The sequence below is a fragment of the Manduca sexta genome, unplaced genomic scaffold (assembly GCF_014839805.1).
Source record: "Manduca sexta isolate Smith_Timp_Sample1 unplaced genomic scaffold, JHU_Msex_v1.0 HiC_scaffold_2325, whole genome shotgun sequence".
Lineage (NCBI taxonomy): Eukaryota > Metazoa > Arthropoda > Insecta > Lepidoptera > Sphingidae > Manduca > Manduca sexta.
This window is the reverse complement of record NW_023593278.1, coordinates 12868-24874: the sequence shown is the minus strand read 5'-3', so window position 1 is coordinate 24874 and position 12007 is coordinate 12868. Positions and strand designations below refer to the sequence as shown.

Sequence of the window (12007 nt, the reverse complement as noted above, 5' to 3'; positions counted from 1 at the left end):
TTATGTAAATATTTGATAAAAGTAAAGAACAAAAATGAGTCCGGTACCCTATTGTGAACTATCGATTTACTTTTTCCAGTTAAAAGGAAGAGTGCGACCAATTGACTTAGAAATATTGGTTGAAAAGGATAGTTATAAATTACATAACATAGTTTATATAAATACAAAAAAATATATTGACAAAATATCAAAGAAATATAATAATCAATGAGGTAATAAATAAATAAAATTAAAATTTATGAAAGTATATTATTATTTTCACATTAAATCTTGCCTTTTGTGAGATGTGTATAGTATTTAAATATCATTATTGTAAAAGTATACAATATAATATAGAAAATTTCCTCCACGAAAACGCGCTCACCTACTTTTATTACTCGCTTACAGTGTGTGTGAGCAGCGTGGCTGCGTGAGTGCACACGCGTCACGCACACTACGCTCATAAAATGGTGAGGTTCGTCTTCGTGGATGAAATGAGCTATAATTTAGTTTCGATTATTTCAATCAGTCATGTATTTCCAACAATTTGTAGATATTTCATTCAATGTGGAAAGTAATCACCTACCTATTCTAATTACTAGACGAGTACGCCAATTTGAGCCTTAATTTTTCAACTTATTTTATTTTGTTTGTATCTCATGTAAGTGAATCGAATTCTTATGAGATAATAAAGTTTCTTTAACCGTAATTTTTTTAAATCTATCCGGAAGTACGAATCAAGTCCGTAACCCCAACACACTACACGTACACTAATGGCGGTATGGCTATGGTTATAAATGAGATAATAGGGTAGTTACTGAGTCTAAATGTCATTTTGTAGATTATTTTACACGCAGTAGATAGTAAACAAAAAAAAAAAAAACTGAATATAGTATCAAAACTATTAGCAAATGAGGTAGAGATTCATATGTCAAATATTGCAATACATAAAAGTTGGCTCGCGGTATGGGTATTTCTTTCTTACGCCCGCATGATTACAATCTGCATTGTCACACCTGTCTATTATCTCTTTTCTGTTATTTGAGTTTCCACTTTCATTTGTTTTAAAACTCTGTATCTTTTTATTTTTAATGGGCTTCTTCTTTGTGTTAGGTATGTATTGCGTAAATTTTAGATCAAAGGAAAATAATTAAAGCCGACTACCCTATTCAGGCAGAAAAGATTTTAAATTTGGTGCGGTCCTCAAAATGGCGTGCACGCCTCATAAACATCACAATTAATGACTAAATTAGTGGTAACAGAATCATCATCGTTTGCGCCCTCGCATGAATTGCAGCGCTTTTTGCATTAGAGAGCTTTTTGGGCTTGTGGGCAGAAGAGGACGATGTAGTGACAGGCGGCGGCGGGCGGACCGAGCCCGCACGCGCCACGTTCGGCGCAGACGCGAGCGACGCCACCCTGGCGGCCGGACTCGCTGTCGACGCGTGCGCAGTGCCGTGCAGCGCCTTTAAATAAATACATCATCATAAATAAACGGATAGTGACATATAATAAGTTCTGACCTGAAACAGATATTTGTCTTGGTACAATAATTGAATTTGCAAGATATCGTTGTGACTGGGAAGACTCATGAAATCATTTATTATATTAAAACACTAACACATACAATAGTGTGTGTTAGTGTTTTGCTCAAAATTCATTGAATACGGTTGTTTGTTGTTTTTTATATTATAATGTAGCTTAAATAAAAATCAGCTTCGAGGGTGGTACCTCTGGCGATTATAGGTCGACGATTGACGATGGAGGATCGTTATGAACGTGGCTAAAACCGGGACTAACGTCTGCCATCTTGCGAAAAGTTATAAATACGATACAGGAAATGTTGACTAGATTAGTACATAGTCATAGACCATTTCTCAGTTGTTTATATTTAATATTCCAATGCTTTTCTTAGTAAGGATTTAAACAGAATTAATGAAAGAGATTAATAGCTTGGTCGAGTTCGAACTATATTCAGCCTGGTTTATGACATCATCATCCAAAAACTTATTATTGCAAAAACTGCTATGTTGCATTTAATAAATATTATAAATACTACACAACAATAAAGTCACAATTTTAATAGGATTTTTGGTTTTACTTGAAGTTATTTTTAAAATTTAAAGCAGTAATTTTGTCTCCTACAAAAAAGGTTCTTTACAAGTATTTACAAATTAAAAAGTGTTTTTAAACAAATAAAAGAAATATCGCGGTGGTAAGAATTTATTATAAAAACAGCTAATATTAATCAGTACCTTCAAGCATGAATAATAAGGAATTACGCACAGTAATTTTATTATGTACCTAGGTATAATTTGAGTAAGTAAATAAATATTACAAATGTTTATATTTTTCTATAATTTTTTATGGCGGGTAGAGGCAAAGAACACTATCTTACACTCAGTGAAATGAGGAATGCGATAAAAATGCTGAATAATATTAAATTCTCTAACGTGGTATATTTACTATCTATGACAGCTCATGGATGTTGAAAAATAAAGGATCTGGACTGTTTTCAATTACAGACTTTCATTTATTTTTATCAACCGCACTCGTCAGGCGTGTCCGGCCTGAGATCTAAAACGCAGCGACCTTATAACAGCCGTGGTCAGGTCTCGTAGATTTTGCAGCCGCCTATGGTGTTCACCATGGTCGGCGGCTGAAGGTCACGGCGAGCGATGACCTCCCTGCGAATGGTTCATCTTGCGGAAGAAGATCGCTGATCGGGGTCATGAGCAGAATGATCCCGTCGGCAGCCAGAAGACGAAGGAGGCGCTCGGTGGACGACTTACCGGCGCCTCGTTCTCTGCGTTCTGGAGGCATCTAGAGAATCTGCCACCGCATCCCGTCTATCGTACCTAAGAGGCGACTAAATAGGGCTTATAGAGAGTCGCGGGGGAGCAGTGGGGAGCTGTTCACTCAAATTTTAGCGCCTCTGAGATGTACGACAATGTGGATGGTCAGTTTACCCTTCTCGTAGTCGCCAAAGTTGTCTTTTAAAGTTTGGGGAATTTGAACTCTAGCTTATAAAGGGGCCGCAAGGCGGTATCGCGCAGGACGATTCCGAGCTGCTTGGGGCAACAAGAAATCCAGGGGCCGTCCAGTATACGCCGAGGGAGGCCACCGCGAGCTTTGCTTGGTATTAGTTGGTATACCGGTGTAGGGTGTACAATAAGGTTAGGGACTATCATGGTGGCACCATAATTCGATGCTTTTCCATGGACACTTTTCCACACACAAGATGGTTCTCCTTGCCTCTATCCCCCATAAATTGTTTGACAATACTATACGTCGTAAACTGCCAATTTACATATAGTCCATTGAAATGTTACATTTTTAGGCCTTACCTTGCGTTTTTTAGAGGACGCAATTTTATTTTTTTGAAGTGTAGGGTGGTCAGTATAAAGCTAAAACCAAGTTTGTGTGATCGCCACCCTTGTCCCACGGCCGCCATCTTGAAAATAGGGGTTGAAATGGTTTTACGATGTATCTCTTAAACTATTTATCTGACAAAAATGTATAAACATTTTTGTTGCAAATTAAATTCTCTAAAACTTTGGTCCAGTAACTTTTGGTCGTAGAACTATAAAAAAGTTATAAGCGAAAATGTTAAGAAATTCAATGTTAAGAAATGTCCATTGCAACGTCATCAGAACGTGTGTTTATAAGGTTCATAATACTTTTTTTTGTACTCTCATTACGTACAACACAAACCCGCGGTTGTCGGTTTGTACGCGAATTACTTGGATCCTGAATCGCTTTGGCACAGATGAAGCAATTGTTCACAAAATCAAAGTTTGGCTCTGGAGCTTCTGAAACTGACGCTAAACTATCGGTTCGATTGTCCACGTAATAACAATAACACGCAATATGTACAGTAACTTCCGAAATAGTTCGTAAAAATTGTTCATTAATCTCATAATTTTTTGCTACAGCTCGCTCTATTAAAGTTTTTACATATTTTGCCTTCACAGTTCTTATTTTATTTTCACCTAAAGGTTTTTTAACAAATAAAACAATGACTCATGGTGGAATAATAAAAAAGCACACTTAAAAAGTCAAAATGCTAATAAAAAAAAAGTATCTAAAATCATTCGAAATCGTCTTCACAATTAAAAACAGAATAAAATACATCCGCACGTACAGAAATATGTAGCACAACTAAAAGATATAAGTTGAACGACAACTTCAACACAATATTATCAGCTATTCTTACAATAAGAGAGGTTAGAAATAATAATAATAATAGCAGGCAGATGTTCTTTTGTTCCCTAATGGTCCCTTGGGTATTTGGGTATTAATGAGAGTACAAAAAAAAGTATTATGAACCTTATAAAAACACGTTCTGATGACGTTGCAAGGGACATTGCTTAACATTGAATTTCTTAACATTTTCGCTTATAACTTTTTTATTTATAGTTCTACGACAAAAAGTTACTGAACCAAAGTTGTAGAGAATTTAATTTGCAACAAAAAATGTTTATACATTTTTTTGTCAGATAAATAGTTTAAGAGATACATCGTAAAAACCATTTCAACCCCTATTTTCAAGATGGCGGTCTTGGGACAAGGGTGGCGACCCCACAAACTTGGTTTTAGCTTTACACTGACACTACACTTCAAAAAAATAAAATTGCGTCCTCTAAAAAACGCAACCCCAAATGTAACTTTTCAATGGACTAATACATTTGAGTTTAATTTAACTATCGTTACTCGGTTTATTATTCGAAGACTACTCGCACCCAATGTTCACGCAAGCGCATTTTAATTTCAAGTATGCTCAAGGGGCGATGTTCAAATATCCACACAAAAAATACTTAAGCGAAACCATAACTTAGTCTATAAGATTACGCAAAAATTCGAGTTACGGTTACAAATACCTTAAAAGATAAAACATAATATAATTACGTAAGTAGCTAACGTATATCTACCGTGAGCAAATAATCGTTTGTACAAGTGTTCCTGAGATTGATTTTATTATGATTAGAGAAGGGTTTGATGAATCAATTTTGAAGAACCACTATATTTTTAAACAGTTTTAAAATAATAAATCCGAGTACCCATAACTGTTGTGTTCTTTAAGTTTCCATCTAATTATTTACCTAAATATTTGGAGTCTAACACAGGTAATATCCTAAATATGTATTTTCGGAAATAATAGCTTCGTAAACAATTTCCGTTTCCGTTTTCGACGCTTCTGGAAAAATAGATCATTTTATCTCTTTATACTACGTATAAATATGAATCGTACGCGATTTCAAAAGAATAATGAAATAAAGGATATAAGTTGAAGTTTTCGAAATAACGACTAATATTGTATTATTTTTGATTTGGTGTGAAAAAATGAGATAATTTTGACAACATATTTTTTTAACGATTATATTATTGTTTGCTGGTGGTAGGATATATGTATTTTATATTCGTCCGGATAGCGACCACCGTAAAGATCTTAAAAGCCGCCATAGTGGGCCACGCAAGTGTGTCGCGTTCCGGGCAGTCTGTGTATATCCGGTTCCAACTGGCCTGCATAATTGTTTCGACTACCGAGGTGAAATCATCTCTCGTCAGTCGACATTCTATTCGACCCCACTTCACTTACCATCAGGTGCAGTGGGGTAACTTTGCTGTTTGACCGTGTCCGTATTTTTTTTTCCATTTTATAGCGTTTGGGTTCTATTTTGTAGTAATAAACACTTTTCTTTCTTTTATTAAGCCGGTTTACCAAAAAACCACTTTATGTAGTTTTAAGACCAAATAATATAAAATGCCTTTCTTACTTACTTGTTTTCTAGCAATATTGCGTGGGGGCTTCACAACAGTATCCACATAAGCCATTTTTGTCTGTTTGATTGGAGCTTTTTTCGCTTCCTGTGTTATCTTAATGTTGGCTGTTAGAGCTTTCAATCTGTGTTCTTGTTCTTCTTGGCATCTCTGTAAAAATATAGTTCAGTCCTATAACTTAAAAGTATATTGTCAGATAGAGATGGTTAGATAGCTAAGTTTACTACATTACTTGCTCAGGTAATGTTGTGTTTTACACTCTTGTAACTCAAAAGTTATAGTCGTGGCAACGGCTTAAAATGTTACGATACTCTCAGTTTAGTGAAAAATACTAAAGTTATTAAAAGTGGAAAACAAAAATTGTAAAACATATATCTTGAGCTGTAATGATGTTAGTTTCTCTAAAAAATCTCTAACTGGAGACTTTATTTCATGTTATTTGGACAGGACAGGACAACCTGTATACAAATAAATTCTTTTATTTCTTAACATGCATTTTTTTATGTGGGCTGAAGGCTGTGACTTCACGGCGAGCTCGCTCCCACCTCGCTTTGAAATTGCTCGCAATTCGCCATTGTAGTAGGGCTGTTAGTGGAATGGTTTTCATTGATAAAGTTCATTTTTAGTAATTATAAGATTTAGCTCGTACCAGATACATTTCTCTCCAGGACTCCATTTCACGTCGTTGTTTGTTCCTGAAACTTTTCTCGCAGAACCTTTGCCAGAGGTGATCGGTGTCCTCCATTAGGTACGGATTATAATGCTCCAGCGTGAACAGCTGTTCCGGTGTTGCTCTGTCTACCACTGGCTTTAAAATATTGTATGGCACCCCACCGTGAATTCGAGAGCTTCAATGATAAATGATAAAATTATTAAACAATATATTTTTTTGTGGCTGAATAATAGTTTATTTGTACATCCTGCTTTTTGCGGTAATATTGTATTCATGAAATAATATTTTTATTTGATAAGAATTTTGTAGGTGTGTATTATATGTCTATAATATATAGGTACTATAATGAAAAAATATATTTTTCTGGATTCCGCAATGTTTTACGTACCTTAAAAAAACACAAACACTAATCTCATGACATTTAAGTGTTTAGTTTATGAAACTTAAATTGTCTATAAACCACTGATATTCTATGATCCAGGACCCGTTCAGGCATTAGTGACCAAAAGAATTATATATGAAAATGACAGATAAAGCTATCACAAATCCTCGAAATAAATACTCACCGTCTATATGTTCCTGAAGTATGTGAACGCACATTTCGTAAAGTGATGGTATTTTTCCAATCACTTTATTTCCCGAGTAAACTTTGGTTCTGGAACGATAGATATACATAATAAATAAATTGTCCAATCTGTGATTTGATTTATATGAAAATACGAAATTTAGAACACCAAAATATAAATTAACAAATCAATCATTCAGTAATTTTAAAATTGTAATACATGTTTCTATTGTTATTGAATATCTTTGCAATACATTAGATACAAACGATGAATAAAAGCCTGGTAATACCTTTGGTTTTTGGAAGATATGCCCGCATTTAGAGCTTCATCATCCGTGAAATGCATTAGGGCCTTTGGAGGCGGCCTTGGTCGGTAATTGGGTGAAATTTCTGGCAAAGCAGTAATCTCTAATGCTGGTAGAGGGGCTAATTTGGCTGTAGGCGCTAATAGGGCAGCTGGACTCAACTATAACACATAATTAGGACATACATATATACATAATAAGACATAATCAAAACATCTCAGGGTTATATAAAATGTTATATTAACTTACATCATTAGTAAATGAACTATTGGGTGATTGTATATCTTTAATATGCGGTAATTTCTTTTTGGGTTTTGCAGGGCTTATCATGCCAAGAGCCTCAGCGAAACTGGCACCTGTAATTATAGAAGTATTATTAGTATTTACCATAATGTTTAAAAAATTATAATGGTGCTCTCATCTTAGCACATACTAACAGGCACTAAGCAAGTGGCTCCGAAATGCATACCTTCAGATTATCGTGCGATTTCATATTTAGTGTTAAGTGTTTAGCGCATACCTGAACCACAATCGATTCCATCGTCACTGTCTTCATGATTTTCATTATCCTTTTTCTTTGGTACATCTTCCTGCGCCTTACTGTTGGATTTGACAGTTTTATGTTCTGACGATGAACTAGACTTACTTCTAGATTTCTTTTCACTACTTTTAATTTCATGTTTCTCAGATTTGCTTTTATGTTCACTACTACTTGATTTACTGTGACTTGATGATGAATGTTTGTCACTATTGTGACTGCTGGACTTATCTCTACTTGAATTATTTTTGTCTTTTGATTTTTCCTTATTAGAGGAACTATGTTTCTCCTTGGAACTACTGCTATGACTATCCTTTGATTTATGTTTAGTTACTTCTGGCTCTGGTTGTTTATGCTTTTCCTTGTCAGTATTTTGTAATTGGCTTGAACTCCTGTGTTTGTCAGATTTGCTTATATGCTTTTCTGAACTACTTTTATGTTTGTCACTGGAGTCATGTTTATGCGATTTATTATCATCTAACTTACTATGTTTACTTGAAGTTTTAGATTCCTTACTACTTAATTTATGATCGGATTTTTGTTTCTTGTCAGGTATTGAATCTTTATTATCATCAGAACTCTTGTGTTTGTGTGAACTCTCTTTGTCGTGTCTGTGAGACTTCTCTTTACTTGATGATTTTTCAGAAGAATGTCTCTCTTTGCTGCTTGAACTGTGATGTTCAGAGTATCTTTCTTTTTGGCTCGATTTTTTGGAGCTAGAAGAGTCCCTTTTTTCGGTAACATGATTATTGTGGGAGGAGTGTTTAGATGACGATTTGTGATTACTTGATGACTCCTTGTTATCCGGCTTTTTATTTTTGCTGTATTCAACAGAAGACTCTGAAGAATTACTCTGGTCAGAATCTGAAGCATCTGATTCATGACTGTCATATTCTGGTTCTCTTCTTGACGATTTAACAGAATCATCTTTTCTTAATTTCACAGGTTCTTCTTTTCTAGATTTACTACTTTTTTTGTTATGGTCATCATACGAATATTTTGACCTTTTTGCATTAGACTCTTCATCCTAAAAAGTATAATAAATATTTATTATAATATATTCATTCATAAATGTAATAAATTTTTCCAGGACCTTTACGTTAAATAGTTTTGAGGCAATATTATTAAATTGTACCTTTAAACCCCACTCTACCATACCTTAACAGTAAAATGTAACCTTGGGTAATGTACTTTCTGTCTACTATTTGTATTATTTTACAAATGTAATCATTTTGTGGTGTGTGGTTATGGAGAGGTTTTTGTTTAAAAATATCTATCTATATGGAATTCGCATTTTGTATGTTATAAAAAAATAGGGTTTTAAAATTATAGACATTACCTCAAAAATAAGTATATGAGACACTAAAATTTCTTTGTATACGTAACTTTTTTTGTAAACAAGCAAATTAATTATCATGGATGCTAAGTTTAATTTAAATCCCTTCAGCATTAAACAAATAACATTTAAGTATGATCACTAACATTCTCATCTATAATATTAGTATGACTACCACATACCTCGCTACTCTGATATTCCCTCTTCGCTCCACTGTTAGTACCATTCATTTTAGAGGTAGAATTAGTGTTACTGGATCTTAAATCCTGCCTTCCATTATCATCTGATTCTCTTCCGCTGCCATGGCCGTTATGTGTTGATGCTATAAAAAAAAAAAATACAATTAAAAGTGTGCACCAGAAACCAAAAGTTTTCAATCTATATATTGTTAGTTCATATGTTTTATACAGGAATTTTTACTGTGGGTTTTCCTGTATAAACAGTTGCCTTTATGAAATTGAGCACATATGTCCTTAATTAGTGTAAGACTACTATTTTTTTCTAGGAATTAGGTTGAATAGTTAGCATTTTTTTTATCGTTACATGGTGCTGATGTCCTGGTATAATTGGCAGTGTGGATTACCATAGTGATTGAGTTTGGTTGGCATATTAAAGTTGCTTTCTAACTTTTAATCCCAGAAAAGTATACAGCAAGTTTTTTATTGAGCCTAATTTGAATGTTTTATGAAGGCGCCCTGTGCCTTTTATATCGTCTTTGGTAAAAGTAAACAAAAGAACATGTTGACTGGCATAAATATGATTCCCATACGATACTCTATAGTATAAGTTCTTTATTTAAAATGTTCTTATTCCAAGGTCAAAATATAATGAACAGAAATAAAATTTTGTCAAAATAATAAAACTTTTGGTTTTGTATGCAATATATAAACATTGGCCACATGACATACTCAAGATTGGTTTAAAAATGCATAAATTTCTAGGTCATTCAACATAATTTCAACATCAATTAAAGAAATTAGGTAACCTCAACACTTTCTTTGTAAATGTAAATATATGACAACTCATATACAAATAATTTTAAACAACCTACCATTGTTTATATAAGTGGTTATGTTGATATGGATGTCTTCATGTCAAAGTATATTGACATATTACCTCTGTTTTTAGGCAAGTACTTATATGTCACCGTATTCTTAATTATGCTATGAATCACAAGCAACTAAACAAGATTGTTATTAATATAATTATTAACTAGATATATTTGTACCAACTTTCATGATATTGATGTCCATCCTCGTCACTCTCGTCTGCTTCCACCATCTCCTTCCATTTCTGAACAAGAGAGCGAGCTGCAGGGCCCACTGCTCCAGGGTCTTTTCGTAGGGCATTTATTGTCCGTCCCACACCTGTATCTTGTAAGTGTTGAACTGTTACGGCCAAATGATATAATCTGTTTATGCATTTTAAAATCTGAAAAAAAGTTTTTGTTTATAGATAGATTGCTGGTAAACTTGATTCTTGTTTTCTTAAGTTGCACTCTGTCGTATTCAGATCAAAATTAATAAGTTTTGGGCTACGGTTTACAAAGCCTATAATGTAATTTTATGAAACTTATACACGATTATTACTTACAGTCTATTACACATATGGTTATTTTATACACATCACACCTTTAGTAAACAATTTTATTCAAGAGGTAGCTTGAGAACACGTTGTCATAGTATGTGTGTGTCTTCCTCAAAAAGAGGCTTCCTTCATCATCAAATTAATATATTTTATTCAGCACATATGCATTTTTTGGAGAAAAATGTCAGCACCTAGTGATTTGGTTTCTATCGCTGAAATATGTACTTACTTTATGTTCGTCGTCTGAATTACTTTCTATAATATGCTGATAACGTTTAATTGAATCAAGCACAGTCGCCATTCCAGGTGTGTATTATTAAATTGTAGAGATGATTTTTTATCATCAGACAATAAGTGCCAGCTGGTAAACGGGCACCATTTTTGTCATAAGTACAATAGGGATGTTCATGTGAATTATTATTTTCAATGTATTGAACCATCGGAATTGAAACATCACTAAGACACACTCGATATTTAGATCGATAAACGATTTAGAATACCAACGCGTGGATAATAAATGGGATATTTAATTTTAGAAATGGTGAAGCGTAGCTGACCCTTTAGCCGTTAGCCGGTACTGTTGTCATGGCCGAACTGAATAGCGGCGTGCTCTAGAAACGATTACAACATTTTCGTTAAAAATGTATAAAATAACGTAGCATTATTAGTATATTAAAACAAATGTAGTTATTAATTGAATTAAGTAGGTAATGCAGTTTTAAAATCAATGGAATAACTTATTTTTATCATTACACTTTTAATAATTTTATAATTTACAGCCAACGCAATAAATGACACATGTTCTAAATAGTAGATAATTCAAAGATTTGCTCAAGTGACGAGTAAATATATTTATATTATATTATATAAATGAAACATTACTAAAATATCGATTTAAAATCTATTTTTTTCACTCAGGGATATTGTAGCATCGGAACTACATCACTAGAAAAACAAGACAAGATAGGCCATACATGTTACAATGATTGTGCAGACCGTCTCACTGGTGTTTGATGCGGCTTTTCATCGTTTACAGCTATTTTGGGTAACGTTTTTAGTTTCTACTGTCATATCTATATTAGATGTAATATACGATCGATTTGTCGTAATTATTATTCGATGGCAACAGTCGTGCGACAGTTGTGTGGCATCGTATCATCTGTGCATCTTAAGAGGTATTATTCACTCAAAGAGAATTTTAATATATATGGAAATTCACTGCTCAGTCACGTTGGAGCGAGTA

At 33.9% G+C, this 12007-nt stretch overlaps 1 protein-coding gene across 1 annotated transcript; it reads right to left on the bottom strand.

The window, feature by feature from the left end:
- Window positions 1-252: 252 nt before the first annotated feature.
- On the bottom strand, window positions 253-11170 carry LOC115444645 (transcription elongation factor B polypeptide 3). Its single transcript, XM_030170503.2, is given in 12 exon segments — window positions 253-1295; window positions 1297-1445; window positions 5761-5910; window positions 6410-6597; window positions 6600-6608; window positions 7000-7088; window positions 7289-7464; window positions 7553-7659; window positions 7824-8868; window positions 9360-9499; window positions 10410-10608; window positions 10994-11170. Coding segments are annotated over 12 exon segments (2373 nt in total). The 5' UTR covers window positions 11066-11170; the 3' UTR covers window positions 253-1246.
- Window positions 11171-12007: the final 837 nt, after the last annotated feature.